General features: G+C 35.7%; 1 protein-coding gene across 15 annotated transcripts in view; it reads right to left on the bottom strand.

Moving 5' to 3' along the window:
- Positions 1-23466, bottom strand: part of Dmd (dystrophin) — a 2168746-nt gene that overhangs the window by 381649 nt on the left and 1763631 nt on the right. For 13 of the 15 annotated variants that reach the window (XM_074062730.1, XM_074062731.1, XM_074062740.1 and 10 more), the window contains 2 exons: positions 10027-10199; positions 629-785 (listed from right to left, as the gene is read on the bottom strand). In XM_074062730.1, coding sequence (XP_073918831.1) covers positions 629-785; positions 10027-10199 — 330 coding nt within the window. Of the gene's footprint in view, positions 1-628; positions 786-10026; positions 10200-10930; positions 11065-23466 lie in introns of those variants that run through there. The other 2 variants (XM_074062743.1, XM_074062744.1) reach the window with 2 other exon arrangements.

Below are 23466 nucleotides of genomic sequence, written 5' to 3'. Positions count from 1 at the left end.
TTATGGAACAAATTAACCAAATACAATGTGCAGATCTCATTTAAATTCTTTTTAAAAATGAAACTCGAAAATTAAAAAATTATGACATGTTTGAAAGAAACAAAAGTTTGAATACTTACTGAATATTTGATATGATGTAATTATTGATGCTTTAGAAGTATTATAGTAACACTTTGGTTACTTATACAGAGAAAAACCTTATCTTTTCAAGATACTTTCTGAAATATTTATGAGTAAAATGATATATGCTTGAGATTTGATTCAAAATGATGGATCAAGGAATGAAGGTATGAAGTAAGACTTGCCATAAACTGATGATTGTTGATGTCTTTATGAGTACATGAGAGTTTATTGTAGCATTCTGACTAATTTTGCAAATGTTCAATATTTTCATGATAAAAAGGTTCAACAATGGTCAAAAGAGATGGGCAATTTCTTAAAGGGCATTATTAATGCAGATTATAAATGCTTTTGACATTTAAAATATAATGGCTTAGATTATTTATAATTGACCCTTGGATGAGAAGAGCAAATATATTTCTACTTGACTTAATTTCAAAAAAGACTAATTTTAAAAGAGTCACTTAATGCTTCCTACGTGCAAGGCACAGACTTAAAAATATCCTACCCTGTGCACATCATTCTGTTTCTGAACGGCTGGAAAATCGCCTCCAATAGGTGCCTGCCGGCTTAACTCATCATCTTTCAGCTGTAGCCACACCAGTAGTTCCTGAAGAGAAAGATGCAGACGCTTCCACTGGTCAGAACTGGCTTCCAAGTGAGACCTGAAAAAAATAGGAGCAAACTCTATTGAGAAGGATAACTGATGATTCTTAGAATTCCACTGCATTGGTTGATTATTTCCATAGTGTGTAAACTTATTCTGAACTATATAGCAGCCTTCAATAAAAATCTAGCTACCTGCTTTTGAAAGCCATAAAATGGAGGGGTGGGGATATTTTGATGGAATTTTGAAGAAAGGCAGCATTCAGCCATATGTTTCCTTTAACATGCAGAATTCTGAGACTTTGGGCATGACATAGACACTGGAATCAATTGCTTTCCCATTCTGTTGCAGTCAATGACTCTTAATGTTTCTGGGAGAAAAAACTGGACCCAGTGACTAATAAAAAACCCTCAGTTCTCATGTGACTCATGCTAGTACTGGAATTCTTTCTGCTTTGACAAACAGAAAGGTCTCTCCCCACATTTTGACTTTTCCATTTCTACACCCTAGGCATCCTTTTCCATTGACTCCTTCTGTCTGGCATCTGTTCCTATCTGTAACTCTTCCCATATGCGTCTTCCTTCCCTTTACCCTTTATTCCTGTGCACCTGGGATGTGTTTTTCTCCAAGTTCCAACATTTTCTGCTTTGTTTCCTTTGTGTAAAATGTACTGAGACAACAACTCAAAAGGAAGAGAAAAATCATACATTTGTCTGAAAGCTTCCCCCAAACATGAATAATTTAGGCAAGAGACTGAGTACTGCACCATCAACTGTATTTAGAACATGTTAATTCTTAGAAGCCATTTAAAATATACAAATGAATGCTCTGTGCTATAAAATCCACATTTCACTTCAGGATGAGAAGCTAAATTAATAAAATAAATCGTCATCCAGAAAACAAAGAGGAAAGAAAGGCAGGATGATAGCCAAGCTTCAGCTTCAAGCAAGTGTGGAATTGTGCTGCATCACTCACATATTATCAACAAGCACTAATTAATTAATAAAAATTAATGCTGCCTACAACATAAGTATAATAAAATCACGGATGCCACAAAGATTGAAATAGAAAGCACAGCAGCCAGGTAGAGTAACATTTCCTTTGGCTGTTTGGTAACTTAGCCTGACATTTCAAATATAATTCTCTTCTGGCCTTAGACAGAACCACCAAAGATTACTTATTACTGAAATTAAATTGTTCCAAACTTTCCAAAGGAACATCTGATAATACATAAAAGTCCTTAAAATGTGCAAATACAATGCCTCATAAGCTTAAATTTCAGGAATACTAAGAAAGTAACTGGAAAAGCGTATGAAGGAGATATAGGTGCAAAATGTTAATTATAGCATCATTTCTGGTTGCTATAAAGTTGAAATAATTTAAACACTCAACATTAAAGAACTGATTGTATATATAATGAATTCATTCAATAAAATCCTAAGCAATGTTCATTATGATGTCATAGGTGAATATTTATAGATATGGAAAAGTGATAAAGGTTACAAAGAAGAAATACAAGGAAATTCCCTATGTAACTATCCTAAGCAATAGAAAATGTAATTTTTTTTTTCTTTTACAAAATTGGAGAACAGGAGGGTGGAACAGGTCTTGCCTGGGGGTGTTGATACCAGTGAGAGAGGAAGGAGGTGGGGAAAGGGTATAGGGGGGTAAATATGATGCAAATACTGTGTATACATGTATATAAATGGAAAAATGAGACCTGTTGAAACTATTCCAGGAATGGGGGAAGGAAAGATAAAGAATGGTGGAGTATGACATATTTGATATATTTTAAGAACATTTGTAAATGCTACAATGTATCCCTACTCAACACAATAAAAAAAGAAGGAATACAATCTATTTTTCTATTTTTCTAAAATATTTGGGTATGTATGTATTTGTATGAATGTGCTAGACTATGCATGAAAAAATTCTGGAATGATAGCCAGGTTATCTCTCGAAGGTAGATTTGCAAGTGTTCTATTCCTTCATCTTTATCCTTGCCAAACTGTTAGAATTTTCTTTCTGTAAAGCATAATACAAACATTATATTCAAAAAAAAAAATGAAGGTCATCTGGCATGGTGGTTCACACCTGTTATCCCAGCTACTTGGGAGGTAGAGATCTGAGGATGGCAGTTCAAGGCCAACCCGGGCAAAAAGTTAGCGCCAGCTATGCAGGAGGCATAGGTTCGAGGATTTCAGTCTGAAGCCAGCCCACAATAAGAAGCATGAGACCCTATCTGAAACATAAGTAAAGCAAAAAGGGGCTAGGAGTGTAGCTCAAGTGGTAGAATGTGCTTGCCAAGCAAGCATGAGGCCCTGAGTTAAAACCCCAGTAACACACACACACACACACACACACACACACACACACACACACAAATGAAGGCTTTTCCATTAAATACGACTAATTAAATTGTTCAAGAATCTAAAAGTAGGGGCTGGTGGACTGGCTCAAGTGGTAGAGGACCTGCCTAGCAAGCAGGAAGCCCTGAGTTCAAACCCTGGTGCTGCCAAAAAAATCAAAAAGAATCTAAGGGTAACCATTATCTAATAAGCAAATTATCACATAACATAAATGCCATGAGTTAAATATAACAGCAGATTGCATACAGTGTAGAGTTCAGTTCTTTTATGTTTCTGTTCCCTACTCCTCTTTCAGTTATCACTTTTCTATGATAAGCCTAAGTAAGAACTCCCTGTACAAGATTTTAGCTGTTTAATGGGCATGTAGTGAGTACTGGTTACAAGGATTCCCTGGGGGCATCTGGAATTTGCAGCTTGGTCCCCTCAAGAGCAAAAGAGGCTGTGAAACAAGATATTTGAAAGGGAGGCAGAGAGAGGAACAGATCATGCACAGAAAAAGTCAATGGTAGAAGAGACATGGATTAAATAAATATTATTGAGTGCTTCTAAATTCCAATGAGGCCTTGGGTAACAGGAAGAGGGGCAGGGAAGGAACAATACAAAGATGCCTGATGTTTGGCCTCCTTCTATCTGGTAGAGCAAACACCACCTCCTCTGTGGTAGAGAGGTCTAAGGCAGGAGATGCTGAAGGGCAGGCTGACTATGATGAGACCACAGGTTGCTTACTTTGTTTATAGCAAGTGCTATAACCCAAATTCTAGGTTAAACAGTACTAGCTAATCATTAGTAGATCAATGAACCCCTCTGTGTCCCCTAAGAGAAACAATAGCTTTGATACCTAGAGAATTCAGTTCTAAAGGACCTAAGAGTAACTTAATAGTACAAGATAGGGAGACTGTTAGAAGCCAGAGACAGAGGATAGTCAAGACAGTTAACAGAACAGCAGCAGCAGAAGGACCTGCAACCATAAGAGATGGAAAGCTCTCAAGTACCTGAGTGAGGGGGCTTTTCCTAAAGTATAGAGTTAGGTAAACTTTCAGATTGTTTGATCACCTTAACTACATATCAAATGATTGCTTCTTTTCCTCTGAAGGCACAAGAGTAAAACAAATGTGTGACATGAAGACAAAAGCTTAAGCAAAGTGAGTAAGGGCTGGAAAGGAGAAAGTCAGACGATGGTCCTGGTACAAAACACTTAATACAAAGTATTCAATATAAAGCTGTGGTTCTTAAATGTTAGTATGCACCAAAAACTTTTGAGTAGCTTGTTTAAAATTTAGAGTCCCAGGTCCCATATCCAGAATTTCAGTACTTCTGTTCACAAGAACCTTTACAACTCTGCAGGTGAGTTCCAGGACCACTGTTTACAAAAGAATTTCATAAAAGTATTTCTGATTTTTTCTCAATGTTACTTGTTGGTCTCTGCAGGGCAAAGGTGCTATTTGTTGGTGATGTGATTTTGAAGGAGATAGAAACATAATGAAATACTATGAGCTCAGGAAATGTTTTCTTATGTTAAGGTTGAGTTATGCTTCGAAATGTTTTCAAGACACATTTCTAATACACTTGTTGGAAGCAGCTGCCCTACTTTTATGTTCATGAGTGAATACCAAATATTTCTAAATGGTCAACCTATGTCTGTGTTCCAAATGACTCTTCTTGAAAAATGTTTTTATTTTGTGTGTGTGTGTGTGGGGGGGTGATTTTTTAGCATACCAAAGGTGGAGAGGGCTGGAAGGAACCTTTGAGATTACAGTTTAACCATCTTGTTTTGCAATTGTATAAGCCAAGATGCAGAGGTATAAAAAAAATTGCTGAAGCACATATCATGAATGGTCATATTTAGATTTGGGAAATAGAAATTACGAGCCATTCTTAGATGAGGAGAACTTTAAACTCAGTGGATTTTAGCCAAATGTTCTGGATCCCCAAGAAAAATTGCTTACTGCCAACTGTCAAATACACTCTATTTACCCCTACTTATTCAACAAAAAAATAAGAGCTGGTTTGAAGGGGTACACTTAACTTCTATCCATTTTCTACTAATCTTTCTTGGTGAAGACAAGAGCTTAGGGCTTACTAGCTTTTAACAAGGCATGTGCTGATCTTTAAAAAACAGAAAATTCCCACAATTTGTGAGGTTGAGGCAAAACGCGCAACCTTTAGGTATGCTGGGATGAACTGCTTGGTCTTTAAAGAACTCTTCAGAGACAGGATGCTAAGAATTATAGAGGTTGATAAAGTGATTGTTATTTCCCTAGGTACAGATACTTCAAGTTTGGTTTGGTTGATGCCTACTTTGAAGTCCTTAATAAAACTTCACTCTGAAAGGCATACATTCTTAAAGCAAAATGTGTTATACTGAATTCATTTTTCACCTTGACTTCCTTTATAAAACTAGTGATATATTCCTGTATATCTTGAGTGCCCTTCTGTAATACAATAGCACTTAAGGATACAGAAAGAAAAGGTACGAATGCAGAAATAATAAAGAACCATAGAAATAAAGTGGGAGCTGTGGGGCTTTAAATAAAGAGAATTAAGCTCAAAGAGAAGTAAACATTTTTTTCCATATGGGCCTTGAACTCCAACTTCCAAACATAATTAACATTCCAAGAGTGAGAGAAAGGTTAGAGATACTCAATGTCCAAGTTGCATTCTTTTCTCAAAAGTAGAAAGATTCTGCTGCCTTTTGCTCTTTCTTTGTTCTCCACTATAGAAAAAACTCTATTCTTACTTCTAATATCAAGTACTCCCCAAGTGATGTATTACTGCTATGGACTATATAAGGCTGGTGTTCTTGCCGCTCAAATTAACGTTCAAAATTTTATAAGGGTGATTTTTATATAATATTTACAAGTGTTTTTCTGCCAAGTATAAAAATCTCACAAAACCTTGCTGAAATTACATTGATAACATATTATGTGATTCTCACAGTTAAGAGTAGATACAATAATCTGGAAAAATCTGGTAATATCAAATTGAAATCTTTATAAATATTATATAAAATTCAGTTGATCACTTCTCAAATTATTAATATTTTTTTTAAAAAATGCAAGCATGTGAATATGGAATATTTTAGAATGAGAAACACTTTCATTGACTACCATCCTGGTATTGGATAGTGTCATTAATAACTCTGTGTGTCTGTGTGTGTATGAATTTGTATATATAAACAAAAATATTTCACTTTACTTTTCTTCCTTTTAAAATAGTTAATCTTTTGTTTGTTTTTCAATGGTACTTAATCACCACCGACTACTTACTCCTTGTACCTCCTGGATGAAATGTGATGGGATAATGCATAGAGAATAGACAGATAGTAGATATACTGTTCTTGGACTCAAATATGATATAACATTATACAATTTCAATTATTCTTTTTTCTCAAAGACACCTTATTTACTTTTTCTTACATTCTGTTTTTTCATTTACTCCATTCCATTTAAATGTAAGAACAATGTAGAAAAACTCAATTAATTTGGTTGGGCTCATAAAGTGTGACTGTAGAATTAAAATAATAGAATAAAAGAATTGTAAGTGAACTTGTGTTTTTGGTCAAATATCTTCATTTGGGTGACAGATAAAATTGAAGTCTAAAGCAATTAAATGACTTATCAAAGATTACATGCTTGGTAGTAACAGAGCCAGAAGAGAGAGTAACTGGTCTAGGACCAGCAGCTTTGAATTTTTGCATTCATCTAACTTAGCTGGAAGCAGCAAACATAGCACTATGAAGCAACTGATGACTACTTGAAGAAACTTGTTACCAACTCTGTGTGTGTGTGTGTGTGTGTGTGTGTGTGTGTGTGTAATTCTGGGATAGAACCCAGGGTTTTATGTATAACTGGGTTTCACTTCCAGCTCCACAGGTGTAAATGAGAATAATACTGAGAAGAGCTGGTGAAGGAACATCCAGAGAGGAAAATATTCATTATGGAATTTGAGTCAAAATTTAGAGAATGATAGGAGAGATGGTGTTACAAGTGTGAGAACTAGCATATATGGTCACCTTAGAGAGTGAGGAAAGTTCTGGAAAGCAAGAATGGGGTTAGAAAGTAGAATTTACTTGACTCAGAGAATCTATATTGAGGAAGAGCTAGAGTGGTACTTGAAGAGAAAAGAACTGAGGGGAAAGGAAGAATGGAGAAGGGAAGGGGTGAACAAGGGCTTATTAGGCATAGGTGAGAGTAGAGGGTCTATTTAGCCATCTAGTGACTAAATATAGTCTCATGAGAGCAGTGATTTTTTTTTTGGTATATTTTGTTCAAGACTTCATCCTCAGTGCTTAGAGAAATACCTGGTATATAGTAGGTATTCATTAAATATTTGTCTAGTGAACGAATGAATGAATGAGTGAGGTGAGAGCACAAGAAGATTGAAGCTGTTGAATAAGAGATAATATAGAGACAGTGTCCTAGGTAGAGTACTCTTGTAAAATTATTATATTTTTTGAAATGTATAAATGATTTCAGAATCCCTTATAAAACAATGAGCCAACTGTAATTTTTAAAGTATATAATATGTTATAACTTGGACAAACAGGTTTGTTTTTCCAGGCTATCTTTGGAATTATTTTTTAATTTACTTTTTAAGATAAAATAACCCCCAATGGAGTAATAGAAGAGATTTATAGTGCAGGCTTATTAGGTCACAAATGGTTCAATATCTAACTCTTCCCAGTGTTCCTCTATCCTATTTCATAATCATCTCAAATTATTACCTCGACTGTGCTTCTCTCAATTGAACCCTGTCATTCACTATGGATTGAGTAATACTGTTATTTCAATCAAGTGTCAGGAAATAAACTGTACTGCTTTGATATGAAAAATTACTTCTTTTCTTTCTTATAAGTGAGTGCTTATAACACATCCCATATTATTAGAAAGGCCTATTTTAAAGCCCAAACCATTGATCTGAAAATTTAAATTCTAGAATTTGCAGCACCTTAGATAAGCTATGGTAGTTGACTAATGACAGCAAGAATTAAATTGCAATAGCTGGCATATGGGAAATTGCTGAGAATGAAGAGCCCATATTTTGACTGACATGCTGTTTGCTGTTTTTGATTCTCCTTTTATTTCATCAAGTTCACATGAAGGAGAGAAAAGGCACTGAGTGATGTTCAGAGCAGTTATAGTACCTTTCTTTATCTTTCCTGAAAAAAGGAATAAGTTTCTTTTCTTTACCCACCAATATCTTTTCCATCTCACATGTTTCATTCCTTTTTAATGATAGAAGTTCTGAGAGTGGCCTTTGTCATTACACATTTTGACCTCTCTTAAGAGTTTAAGCTATAGAAAGCTAATGGAACCTCCCTATTTTTGAAATGTTATTGTCCATTGTTGCCTCAACTCATCAGCAACACATCCATAAAAAAATTCATGGACACAATAGGGAGATAAAGTGAGTGTGTGGGAAGCTGGGGTGCAAACTTGCGGAAAAACTTTATAAATACAAAATAAATCCTTTTCTACTTTTAGAAATCCAATTCTCTGCTTTATCCTTTCAATTATTATGTATTTATCCATAAAAGTTTCCTTCTGTCTTTATACTTTATGGAGCAAGATAATGATTAAAATGTTAGAGGCTGGAGTCAGGTTCCCTGTGTTCAGATTTTGGATCTGCCACTTGCTAACTAGGTGACCTTGGGAAAGGCATTTCACCTCCTTATGCCTCATTTTTTTCAAATGCTAACAGGGTTTAATAGTGGAATCTATCTCTTAGGGTTGCTGAGAGCTTGAAATGGGTAAAAAAAAAGTACTTATGACATTCTATGGTATGCACACACAGCATGTGAATGTTAGTTTCTATCATTACTATTTCATATTAGTTACAGATTTTTATAATAGTGCTTTTGACTTTACCAAATTCTAGGGGTTTTCCTCCTTATAGGAGTAGATATGTTATATGTTGAAATTGTAGATAGTTTAGGAGAACTATAAAGAAGGGAAAATAGCTCCCTTCTGCAATATTACTACTTTGAGCTAGGAACAACTATCACTATTCCATGCATTCCCTCAGAACTATTATTAAGGTCATTTGTTCTTTGCTACCTCTCTGTACCACCACTACTCTTATAGACCCAGATGAAAGCACAAAATATTTTTAGAAAAAGAAGTGGGTTAGGAAAAACAATGGATTAGAAAGCAGGAAGCCTGGCTTCTACTCCCTGTACTTCTTAGATCCTTTAGGTAACAGCGAGCACTTTACAGACCAGCTCTGCACATTTGTTCTTCCACTGAACTATTCCAGAAAATCCTATCAGGAAAGCTACCCTCTGCCTTCCTTAACAATGATTCTAAGATGCATGAATTTGCTTCTCAAAAGAAAGTTGATGGGTAGAATGGGGCAAAGTAGAAAGTAGGTAACTAAGTAACAGCTAAAAGTTTAGTTTACCTTCAGAGGATGTATTTAAACAGAGTCTAAAAGGATCAAAAGACAGAAAGTTGTTTTACTCTCTCCTTAGCTGCAGGAGCTATGGAGAGGGCTTCTCTAAACTGTTAATTAAAGTGTCTTTCTCTTTTTAAAGAATGTCCTCTGGTATGCATTTAGAGTAATGCCAAAGAAAGAATTCCACAATAAACATCCATTAATTTTATCACTTTTTGTATAACCATGTGATAACAAGAGAGAACACTGAAATTAGGATACCTGTGCTTTTCATTTAAATTCACTCTAATGTCTTAATATGCATCTCTCCTGTGGTTAGAAAACCACACCATTTTAATGTAACCTGAGCCCTCAAGTACCATCTCCATTCCAAGAAGATGAACGATTAATTTATTCAAAATAAAATGAATCATTCTAAAATTGGGTGATTTACATAAACATATGAATCTTAGCTACTTGTAGTAGGAAAGTGAGGGAAATTTTGTCATTTTAATTCATTTCTGGCTTTTTTTTTTTTTTGCTCCAATTTTTTCCTACCTAATGTTGAGAGACTTTTTCCGAAGCTCACTCCACTTGAAGTTCATGCTATCCAAACGTCTTTGTAAGAGGGCTGCTTCATCAGTGCCCTCCAGGGATCTTAGGATTTTTTGGCCATTTTCATCCAGGTTGTGATAGATATCTGTGTGAGCTTCGATTTCTCCTTGGAGATCCTACAGGACAGCAAGGAGAAGAATACACGCAGAATTATGGAGTGAAGGAAACCAGCTGTGAATGTGAATCTGGAGAACTACAAAAAATAAACTATCAGTTCAAAAGACATTTTGATCTTCTAAAAAAAAATATATCCCAAATCTTGGTTTACTGACTCTTCATGTTTTTATGTAGCTCAAAAATGAACATCTTATTAAATATAATAATGTCCTTACCATTGTGAGTTGGAAAGTATTACATTTACAACATTACAAATTTCATAAGTTAAATCTTCTAGTCCATGGATAAAATACATTGTTTTTTGAACGTGGAATGAAAATTATATGGTAAAGTGCATCCCAGTGCCAATTATTTTCTTACAACATAAGGTGAGTCATATTTTCCATGCACATAGTAATCTGTAGTGTTGACTCTGACCATAAAAGCATGAGAAGATGAATACCCAAGGTTGCACTTGGTCCTCAGAACCAGCACATTAATAGGGCTTTATCATATTGCTGAATCTTGTTGACAGCACACATTAAGTTCACCTTGGTGCTATAGTGTCATACATATATCACAGCATCATTCCTTTATTAGTAAGAGTTCCCATTTAAAATATTACCATATTTTTAAACTTGACAGGTGGAAAGTCCACGGGACCTTGGTAAAAGTTAGGATAAGACATACATATTCAGTTTCATTTGTATAAACAGAGATCAAGAAAATTATTGTAATAGAAGAATCTGACCTTTACATGGTATGTCTTCCTGTGTAACATTTTCAGCTTGAACCGGGGACTACAGCACTGATCCTGTTGCATAGCAAACCTGAGAAAACCTAGAAACTGAAAGAGCCCTGCTTTAAAATGCCAACTTTGCTTACATTCTGTTGACAGAATGAGTTTCAGAGCACAGGCCTCACTAGTCAATAATAATAAACGGCCACTTTGTACTCCCTGCTAAACGGTAGCCAGGAGTGTGGGTGTGGGAGGGACCTCAAAGAGAGGAGGCCTGGAATATGCAACTGACGGTTTATATTAAACAGCCAACTTTTCTTATCATTTTGCCATTACAAGCCAGAGACATTATAAATTCATTTTATATATGTGTTTCCCTCCTTGTTCCCAGCAGAAGAGTCAAAGCCAAAGGAACATTCCTTAGAGAGCTGCCGGGTACTAGCATTCCTTTCTGCCTACACAATGAATGGAGGCTTTGTACATTATCTGACTTGCTCTTGGAAATTTGTATGCTTCTGTTCAACAAGTTTAAAAATTCATTCTGAAGCTCTGAACAATTGGATTGATCTGTGTAACTAGAAAAGTTTTCTTTTTTTCTCTCTCTTTCTAAAATTGAATTAAATTACTCTGCTAAAGTATGGGGGAAAGTGGCAGCAATAACATGTTAGAAATTCTGAAGAACTGGTTCATATTTTCAGTCACAGCTTCTTAAAATGCAGGAGTTTAAATGTTACAGACATAAGGCAGATAGACAATGAATGTTTCCTGTCACTATTTTTGGCAGCCAATGTACCCTAGATGGACTCTGAAGAGTTGAATTCCATTCTCTTTGACTGGAAGACTGGAAGGGAATATGGATAGGACCATATCAGAAACTAATAGAAGGGAAAAGCTAAAACAGATTGAGGAACATCTATTTCTAGTCCATCAAAAACAAGTTTGTTCTAGAAGTGTATAGCCATATTTTGAAACTAGTTAATGTGGTTAAAAACTAGTATGGGGCTTCTTGCAGAATGGAGTTTGGTTAAATATACAAACATTTTGTTTCTCCTCTCCTTTTCCCTTCTTTCCTTCCTTCCTTCCTTCCTTCCTTCCTTCCTTCCTTCCTTCCTTCCTTCCTTCCTTCCTTCCTTCCTTCCTTTCTTTCTTCTGTTGGGTCTGGAGACCTAAGGCAGATGAGTGAGTATCCCATCCCCCTATGGAGAGCACTGTGATTCCTGCATCCTGAGAAGGAGTTGTAAACCTGCATTCCTGCATCTTGAAGAAGAAATATAGGGTGTGATAGATATACCACAAGGCTGATGAGCAAAATGCTCAAGATTGTTTCCCTTCCCCCAATAAGGGGTAAACAAACCAGTTCACCTAAGAAAGCCCGCAAATCCATAGCCAATGAAAAGAAATCACCTAACCCAGAGTTAAACCATCCATAAAAGCCCCAGCCTTCATCTGAGCAGTGAGCTACTGGTGTCTGGGTTCCGCTGCACTTCTCTAGCTGTAGCCTTTCCTTTCTCTCTAATAAACCCTACTTCACGTACTGGCTTTGGCTTACAAGTCAGTCATCTACCTCGGGAGCCAGTTCTTTGGCCTGTGAAGGCAAGGACCCTCGACACCAGCCTGCAAAACTTCAAACCAGCACGTAACCCTCCCTTCCTTCTTTCCTTCCTTCCTTCTTTCCTTCCTTCCTCCCTCCCTCCCGCCCTCCTCTTTCCTTCCTTTTCTTTGACATAGTTTTGCCATGCAGCTCAGGCTGGACTTCAACTTGTGATCCTGACACCTTAGCTTCCCAAGTGCTAGGATTACAGATGTGTACCACCACATCCAGATTTAAAAAAAAATCAAATAGAATAACATGACATGCCTAATTTGTCACTTATTCAGCAAAAGAGAAAAGTGACCTAGTTTATCTAAATAATTCAGGACAGGAAACCAGATCTAACTTCCAGATAATATGCTTAATCGTCTCATTTATTTTGTACACTTCTCAGAGTATGCATTTAGGGTACTAAAAATCAGATGTTCAAGAAAATAAAGCTTCTTTCTTATTTATTTATGTGAATCAAACTCAGGGCCCCATGCATGCTGGGCAAGTGCTCTACCACTGAACTACATCTCAAGCCCAGGACAATAATTTGACTAATAGATCTACATTCCATATTATAAGCATATAAATGATAGTTCATTTGACTTTTCCTATTGTGCATTGACAGCAGAAACCTAGTCCTAATCATTAGTTCCTTAAGATTATGTATAGCATGAAGCCATTAACACTTTCTTTGTTGAATAAAAGAGGTCTTTTCAAGCATAAATAGGATGTTGATTATTATTAATTTGCTTTTTCACCTTTAGCATGACTGAGCATATTATATACTGCATATAAACATATTTGTTTTATCATTAACAAAGAAATCAATATAAAATGATAAGCATTTATCTAGGAGTGATTAATTTTCTAGTCTTAGCATCATGGGAAATAAGAGGAATACGAGTAACAGTCCTGTCTACAGATTTTCTAAAATCAAGTGTGTACTTTTTAATTTATTTATATTACCAATTAAATATTGATCAGAATTTCCTTCCAAATATTACAGATTCTGGGATAAAAGCCTTCTCTCTTTGGACATGACTGAAGTAATGTCAGGGCATTGGCAGAAATGACAATAATGTACTACTTTTCTAGGTCTTGATGGTGCTTTAGAGCATCAGATGACACAGGTACAGTAAAGGGCTTTATGGGGCTACAGAATGCTTACAAATGTACCATCTTAGTTTTTTCACTCCCTGAGTCTGTGACGTTCATCTCATTTTCTCTGTTTTGTAGATGAAAGGCTCACAGAAGTTTAACTGACTAGCTTAAAATCACTTATCTATAAGTGATACAACTGAGAAATAAATCCAATTCTCCTGACTCTAGAAGATCTTGGGATGTTTCCACCAACCCATTTATTATAAGCATGGAGTGTAATATGTAGTAGTTAGTGAAGTTGAACAAAGAACTACTAATAAAAGAAAAACATCAACTGTTGAGGGAAAAGCACACTGAAAGATAGTATTAATGACTTTGATAAAACATTTACTCACATAGATTGATTTGTTCTGAGTCAAACATGGAATCCTGACTAAGTCTTTTTGCTTTTCATTTTGCAGTTGGGCATCTGGGACCACCTGTGAGCCAAACCTCTTTGCTCTGAAAAAGGTCTTCTTATTCTAAAATATCTCTTCTGCCAGAGCAGAAATTCTTCCATCAGTATTCATCTTTTGTCTACAAGAGCCATGTGAATTATAAACCACATTAAGTAATGACCTGACACATTAACATGGACACAGTTCCATCACATTCTTTTGGGTTGGTAGGCTGATGAAGAATCCTTAAAGCTACAGGATTTAGGTAGGCTGTCCTACAAGGGAGCTGAATATTGGTGAGGAACATAAGACTCTCTTTCAAAGGCTGCCATCTGTAGTGAAGATTTTTCAGCACCAACAGGCAGCATAGTGGTAGGTAGGAAGGTTGGAAGGAAGGAATATTACCCACATTTGCATAAAGCTGCCATGAAAGCATTTGTCTTAAGACTAAAGTTAGATTTAGGGACTACAGAAAAGCAGGAAGTTGATATAGAGAATCGTGTAGAGTTCTCAGAGGGTAGCCAATCTGGACAATGGCTAATTTTCCCAGATAATTTTAGATTAGTTATATTTCACTTTTTATCTAACCAGAAAAGATCACTCAAGCCTTAGTTACTATTTTCATTGTATGTTATCCACCTTTTCTTTTTTTGTGATTATATTCTTTAGGAAGAACAATGACTAATGACAGGGAAAAAGATATTTGTTACATAAATAACAGCAAAAGCAGCAACAACATATATAAGACTTAGTATACGTCAGATACTGTCCAAAGTACTGTATATACATGAGCTTTCCCCTTTAGGGAAAGCAACATTTTTATCTTCACTTTTCACATAAGCAAATGAAATTACAGAGAGGTTCAGAAAAGATGCAGTGTTTGGGATGTAGCCCAATGCTAGAGTGCTTGCCTAGTATGCATGAGGCTCTGGGTTTGATTCCTGGCACTGCAAAAAAAAACTTATTAAGGGTTGGGGCTTTAGCTTAAGAGCACTTGCCTAACGGGAAAATTCAGAAGTGAGACAAACAATATGTTCACAGTGTAACAGTTTAGGAGTAGGGGGTATCTTTTTTCATGAAAGACTTTTACAAGTCTACACTTCCTTCTTCCCAGAGAGTCTAATCTATTTCTATTATAAATTTCCTTTCTCAGCATTGAGGGAAAACTGATGGCAAAATGCAGTTAAATAGACATAGGTTTGAGTCTTTCTCATCTTTTTTCCTTATCAGCTTCTTTACTTCAAAAACACTTTAATCTCTTTAGTTTCACTAAATATTAAATAATACCTATCTGCTGCATTGCTTTGAATATTACATGGAATGATTTTTGTAAAATTCTTTGAACATCATCCAGAACACAAGTCTTTAATAAATAATAGGTATTATAAAGCTTACTGTTATAAGAGAATCTATGTGGAAGTTAAGTGAGAGAAATAAATATCATGAAGTTATGTTACTTGGCTTGGGCTGTGAGGGATGGGTAGAATTGAAAAAAAAAGTGGAAATTAGACAACATTTCAAATGGGAAGAATAGCATAGAAATGGCATCAAGGTAGAATGACTTTGGTTTATGAACAGTGATAATAAATTGTATAACCTGATTCAAATGGACAGTAAATATTAGGAAGAAATAGATAGAATGCAGTCAAATTCTTTAAACTAAGTAGGTCAAAAGTCTTTTAGGAAGTAACTAAGAATCAAAGTTTATAAAGAACTATTAAATATTACATGTATACTACCTCATTAAACAAGTAGAATGATCCACAGTGTCAAAAGTCATAAGACAACTGGGGAAGAGTTATGAACAATTATAAAATTTTTACTAGAAGAAAAATAAGGGAGATAGTAACAATTATTCCTGCATCCTTCTTTTTTTATTATCCAACCAATGGGTGTGTTACTATTCCAAAGTATCAGGGGTAACAGTAGCCACATGATCTTGTTCTTATGTACATAGAATTAGTTGTCTCTAAAGTAAGAACTCAGTAAATTAATATGGCCATTATGGAAAATGGTATGGATGCTAGGGGAAGGGGAAAGATGGGAAAAAGGGAGATGTTGATCAAAGGGTACAAAATATCAGTTAGATGTGATGAATAAGCTTTAGTGATCTATTGTACAGAATTGTGTCTATAATAAATAATGCATTGTATATTTCAAAACTGTTAACAGTAGATTAAAAATGTTTTCACAAAATGATAAGTATGTGAGGTGGTTTGTTAATTAGCCTGATTTAATCATTCCACATTGTAAACATATATCAAAATTAAATAACTAAGCAAATGATCAAAAACTTCCTTATTTTGGGTATTCTTGAGAAATGAGAAAATAAACAAAAAGACATAGAAATACTAAAAATAAGTGACCAAATAATTCCTAAAAATTTCATCATAGTCACATCTCTAATCTTTTCTAAAAGTAGTTAATATAGAAATAATTATAATACTAATTACCCCTTATTGATAATATTTATCTAATCTAAACTAGCTTATTAGGGAAACAAGTGATCTGATTTCCAACAATTTATAAGGTCAGAAACAGAAGGTCCAAAATAGGGCCCAACATGTTAAGCTGAGAGTAGTATGAAGTGACACCCAACAGAGAACCAGAAAGGTATAGAAGAAGCTGTGGGCATCAGGGTCACACAGTGTGGCTCTCCATATATTAGTAATCTTTGAAGGTGTCACTTAGCTTTACAGCAAAGGAAAAGAATTTATAGTAATAATGATGATCCTGAATTCACCCAAGAAAGCAAATCTATGTTCAATAAACTCTGCTTAAAAAGAAAGGAATGTATGTGAAACTCTCCAAATGATTTTTATCTAATACAGTTTCTTTGAAAAGGTGTTACTTTTTTAGAGAATATGAACAAAAGAAAAATGAACACACAAAAGTAAAACTCCCTTAGCTTGGTTATCCAAAATTACTCATTAAATATGAGCTTTCAATAGCTGAGATTTCGACTACACACACAAACACACACATGCACACATGCACATGCACACGCACACATTCCAGTATGAGAACATAGGAGCAGGAATTGGCAGTAAATTTTTAAAAATGTGTACAACAGCTGAAAATAAAGAGCCTGGGCTTGCATGTTGTATGTCTGGTATTTGTACTTGTTTTTTAGTGATTCATTTCATTGTATGTTATAAAAGTTTCAGTCTGTTAGTAATTAAAAATGAAAACTAGCAAAACAAAACAAAAGTATCTTTCCTAACACATTATTTTAGAAGTACCCATATAAAGGAATCAGACACATAGTCTTGGCCTTGTAAGATACAGATTTATAAGAGGGTGTGATTTTTTTTCTCTTCTAGATGTGGCCATTGCAATAGTTTTAAAAGCAGCAGAGTTGTCATCCCAAGAGAAACAAGAGTTAATTTGAGTACTGTTGTTTGGCTCAGAGCCTGGTTGCTCTAGGTAGATAAGAGAGTGTTTTCAGGTCCACTGCTTCACAATGCATCTTAAACGAGCAGCTATGGATTTAGAAGTCCATAAGCTTTGCTTTAAAAATGGCTGTTATTAAAGTCCTCAGAGACTATTATCCTACATGGTTTGTTGTCTTTGCTTTCATATCTTATTCGAAAATTCTCACACTTAGGCACTAGAACAGCAGAGAGAAGGGATATGCTCTCCTGCCTCAGTACATTCCCAGGTGCAAAGCTTATTTCAAAATCTAATCTTTAAAAATGCTTGGCCTAGGGTGGCTTACCCCTGGAGGAAACTGAGTAAAATTCATTTGTCAGAGAGCCTTAAGCAATCCCAAGCTCTGGTAATATGTGATGCTATCTCTCCTTGTCTGATCCTCTAGTTTACTTTATTCTTAAAAATTACTTTAAAAAAATTGTATCATTCATTTAAACTCTATCAGGTTGGAAGTATGAAGAGAGGTATCTATTCTCTTTTGCATTTTGCTTTTTCCTGTCACAGTGCAAAACTTCTCACCAGATATATTCACCACACAAACATGCAGTATTTTATGTCCAAGATTGTGCTAGGAACTATATGGGAACACAGATAATATAGGGAAGATGTGGTCTTAGTCTTTATCTTCCTTTCTTCCTTCCTTCCTTCCTTCCTTCCTTTCCTCCCTCCTCCATTTTTCCCAGTCTTTCATTAATATTTATTGTAGTAGGAGCCAAGTTTACTGTGGTGAAAAACCCCAGATTTCTACCCTCTTGAAGTTCACAGCATAATAGAGGGGCATGGGGAATTATGGCAAACATAATTCAACAAAATAAGAAAGTTCTCAAAAGTAACAAGTGGTAGACTATGGTGAGAATAATGATGTATGTGAGGTGGACAAGATTGGACTATGTGAGAAAGTCCAATGCAGTTAAGACATGAGGATGAGAAGAGAGCAGGTACAGGTATATCTCCCTAGTAAAAGATGAGGGGGTTTTATTTCACCTTTGTAGTAGGAAAAATCTTGGCTAGAATATACCAAGTAAGGACCTGTGTAAATGCCACAATGTACCCCCAACCATCACAACAATAAAGGAAGAAAAAAGAGAGAGAGAGAAAGAGAAAGAAATATGACTAGAGATGAGGTAAGAAAGGCCCCAGATATGCGAGACCTTGAAGATCCCTGGTAAGGCAGTTTGAACTGCATTTTAAGCAATTGAAGCTTCTAAAGCAGGTTAGTGACATGATCTGATTTAGGCTTTAAGAAGTCACTATATTACTATGTGCAGATTAAAGAAGGCAAAAGGGGAAAAAGGAAGACCATTTGGAATCCAGGCCTCTAATCCAGGTAAGAGATAATGCTGGCTTGAACTGGTGATATTGCAGAAAGAGAGAATGGACTGATGTGAGATATATTTAGGTTCTAACTTTCCTCACACACTAGATTTAAAACTTTAAGAAAATTATAAAATATTTCAAAGTCTGTTTTTATCATCTATAAATAAGGCCAATGATATCTGTCTTATAGTTTTGGCAAGGATTAGATGAGGTGATTTAGGTAGAGCATCTAAGTACCTAATCCAATGCTTGACTTATTGTAAGCCTTCATTCAAGTTATATCCCACTGGTCTCCCATCCTTCGTGACTCCAAGCCTGCTAGGAGAAAAGACATGAAACTAGTTTCAAGAAAATGAATACAGAATGCCATAGAGATAGGAGCCAGAGCTCTAGACAGGAACTAAGAGGTAGTGCTGAGGAAGGTCAGGAGATGAGGCCCAAAGTAGCCACTGAGGGCTCTGAAAGTGGCCTGGAGAGGTCTAAATCAGAAAGCAACAACTCAGTGATTCCAGAAACAGGGAGGGAGGAAGGAGGAAGGATACCTGCCATCGAGTGCTTATAAATTATAGAAATAGCTGCATGTGTGACTCAACTTTATCCTTCTCTTGCCTTACCTTTGCGAGATAGCATTCAGGCAAGTGATAACTTTTCACAAGTACATTTTAAAGATAGAAATGTTATTTTAAGTTTCATTTCCCTAAGAAATAAAAGAAAATCATTTCATATGCTGTTTTTCACACACACACACACCCCTCAGTGTCAAGTAAATCACAATGATAAGACCATCAACGACAATGAAAGGGTATTGAAAAATGCTGTATATAGGCACAGGTGGCTCCCACCTCAAGTATAACTCATTAGGAATTTTTTTTTATTTTATAGTTTTTACATTTACTCACATGTATATACATTGTTTGGACCAAAGTGCCCCCCACCCCACCACTTCTGGGCAGAACCTGTTCCGCCCTCTTGATCTCCAATTTTGTTGAAGAGAAAAAATAAGAGATAATAAGAAGGGCATAATGTTTTTGCTAGTTTGAGATAAAGATAGCTATACAGAGAGATTCCTAGCATTGCTTCCATGCACTTGTGTATTGCAACTCACATTGGTTCATCTCTACCAGACCTCTTCACTACTTTCCAGTCCCCTTCCCATAGTGGCCTCTGCCAGTTTAAGATTACTATATTTGCTCCTCCACAGTAAGTACATCAACCACATTCAAGTTTTAGGTTTCCTTCTCTTTCCCTATTCCTCTTGCACTCATTCTCCCCTTAGTGTGTGACCCATGTCCAGTAATATTATTGCATTTGTTTTGGGTCTATAATCTGCATATGAGGGAAAACATGTGATTTTTGGCCTTCTGAGCCTGACTAACTTCACTTAAGATGATGACCTCCAGTTCCATCCATTTACTTGTGAATGACAAAATTTCATTCCTCTTTGTGGCTAAATAAAATTCCATTGTGTATAAATACCACATTTTCTTAATCCATTTGTTGGTAGTGGGGCATCTTGGCTGTTTCCACAGTTTGGCTAAAACATAGATCTGCCATACCACTCCTAGGGATATATCTGAAAAAATGAGACTCAGGTTATTACAAAGGCACCTGCACACCCATGTTTATTGCAGCCCCAATCACAATAGGCATTTCTGAAATATTTCAGTGCAAGATCTAAAGGATACAATCTCCTAAGAAAAGATGGGTAGAGCAATACTATTTCACATGTTTTTAAAAGTTGGATGCCATGGAACAAGTGGGGAATCAATATTGACATCCATTTGGCTCAGCACACAAAGTGTAAACAAGAATGGAATGTTTCCACAATGCTAATGCTGGAAGATAAAACCAACCCTAATACAAACTAGATTTTCTTTTTTTAATACTATATCTGCAATCTATATAAAAGACTTATACTGTGCTGCACTATTATTTCAGATATTGTTCTACTGCTTTGTTACTCACAATTGGATAAGCATTTCCCACATGATAAATCTTTCAGAAGATCATCATCAATACTAATCTTGAAAGGCCTCTACACACAAACCATACATTGCATATTTAAATCATAAACACAACCATATGTGAGAAGTCTACAATGATGAACCTTCATCATTTTGGTTTTGTGTTATGTTCTATGTGTAGGAATCAGTCTTGTGAAGATAACTATCCTTATCTGAGAAAGACCAACTAGGTCTTTCCAACATTGAAACATATTTTATTGTAGAGCCATGATGATGGATTGGGGTAAGATAGACGGATAAAGGAAGCAGGAAACTATTAGAGCTCATATAAATCCCTTATGCCAATTCTATGAAGTGGGTTTTCTTATTCTCAATTGAGGAAATCATGATTTAGGGTGATGAAACAACTTGTCTAAATCCCACAGCTGTTATGTTGCAATGGCAAGATTAGAGCATAGATTTATCTGAATTTACATTCTTTTTATACCCCCACTACTTCACTACCTGTCAAATATAAAGCAAGTGACTTCTGACTTGACTGCATGTAACACAGCAACATAATTAAAAGATTAAGGCACTGTGAAATACTTGTTTTGAGAAATTTATCATGGCTCTGAGAGAAGTGGCCAGCAACTGATTTATTCTCTAGTTAGGTACGATTTTTCAAATTCCTCCTTAGTTAGCTCAGAACTAATATCTTTGATGCTTTTCAATGGCTGGAGGTGAACAGAATACATTCCTATTCTTAAAATAAGCAACTATCTTCTCATGGACTAATGTAATCTGGTTATATTTTTCTGTGCCATTTGTCTATATTATGTACAGAATTAAAAGTTATAAAAGCTCTTATTTCTGGAATCTCTTTGTCATCAAGCTATTTTTTCCTTTACAGAATCACTGTAGTTCAAGATTGTATATTAGAAATAAGCAATTAGTTGATGTCAAGTCTCATTGTATCCCAAAAGCAATATGTAAGAAGAAGGCAAGAACATATGGTGAAGTGCCATAATTATTTTTGATAACACACTAGAAGTCATAACAGCCATGTAGCTAATTTCCCCTGGCTTGTTTTAATTATGAAGGTCATAAATGCAAAACAACAACTTTATTCCATACCCCAACCCCCAGGAAAAAAAAAACCTCTCCATATCCTGCATGAACTATAAAACAACCCTACACTGAGGTACTGTTTAGACTGGGTTAATGGTGTGAAAAATCTAAGATATTTCTATTTTTAAATAGCAGGGCAATTTCCAAAATAATCACAAACACTCATTACATACAACACCATTCATTAATGAGTACTCTTTAGCCTAAAGCTCAAAGATATTAACTTTTAAATCATTTCTAGGTGTTCATAAATTTTGAATATTATAGAGGATTCCAGTACCATGATGTTAACTAAAGTTTTCCTAACACAATTGAGTCTGATTCCCTGGTGTTCCTTGGTGAGTTAATTTCTGTCTACTACTATTGAGAATAGTGACTTCTTTTGGGGAGTGAACATGAGTAAAAATGAGATGAGCTAGTATAAAATAAGAATACACACCAAAACCAAGTGGCTGGAGGTCTATTGGAAGCAGGGGCAAGAGAGATGATGCAATAAAATAAAAATCTCCCCTCCTCTCTATGTATTTCAATCTATGTATCTATGTATCTATCTATGATTCTATCTATCTTTCATCTATGCATCCATCTGTCATCATCATCATCCATTTCTATCTCTCTCTCTTTCGATAAAAATGAGAGGCAAGATTGGGAATGGGATTATATGCCAAGATAAGTATCTGGGTTTTATACTATGAGGGTGACTAATCTGTTGAAGATTTATTTGTGGTAGCATCATCTTGTTAGCAGTGAAGAGGTGTTTTAGGAGCAAGAATACTAGACCCAAGGAGAACAGTAAGCAAGGATGTTACAATAGTCTTAAAGAAGATGGTGATCAAAACTAAGGTAGTAGACATGGAATGGGAAAAGGGGATACTTTCAAGAGCCAACAAATACAACATGAAAACTGACTAAATGCAAGGATAATGTACAGGGAGACAAGATATGATTCTGGCTTAGAGGAGAAGGTAGAAGGTGATACCACTGACCCATGATTAATGAACTATCCCTCCAAAGAGACATGAATTGTTTAAAATAGAATTTTGAATTTGTGTTGAAGGACAGTGATGCTGTCCTTCTGGGGGGGTGCATCCTCCACCCATAGTCATGGGACCCTGGATATTAAAGAGGTGCCCAGCATGGAGTCAGGCAGTCTAGATTCTATTCATTTTTCCCCTCAGCATATATGCCTGTGAACCTGAGATTGCATCATGTATCAGCAATTTGTCTATCACAGTTATTCTCAAACTTGGGTGAGCTTGAGAATTACCTGGAGGTCTTATTAAAACATAGGCTGTTGGACCCCAGCTCCAGGGTTCATAATTCCATAGGTTGGGGGTAGAGTGCTAGCCTAGAGATCCCACTCAAAGAATGAAACACTTGTCTAGCATGGTCCTTAATCATCTGGGGGTTATGAATACCTTTGTGAAAATGATGGATCTTTTCCTGAAAAACCTGTACAAATATTCATAAATACCAAATATGACCTATTATTTCATGGACTTCCATGACGAACTAGGAGACAATGAAGAGTAGTAGCTACTAACACCTCCACCTCTAAGAAGTTCAATGAATTAATAAAGACAACTTTAATAGCCTTCAAATACC

Source organism: Castor canadensis, chromosome X (genome assembly GCF_047511655.1).
Source record: "Castor canadensis chromosome X, mCasCan1.hap1v2, whole genome shotgun sequence".
NCBI lineage: Eukaryota > Metazoa > Chordata > Mammalia > Rodentia > Castoridae > Castor > Castor canadensis.
Note: the sequence above shows the minus strand (reverse complement) of the source record. Positions and strands in the feature narration are given on the sequence as shown.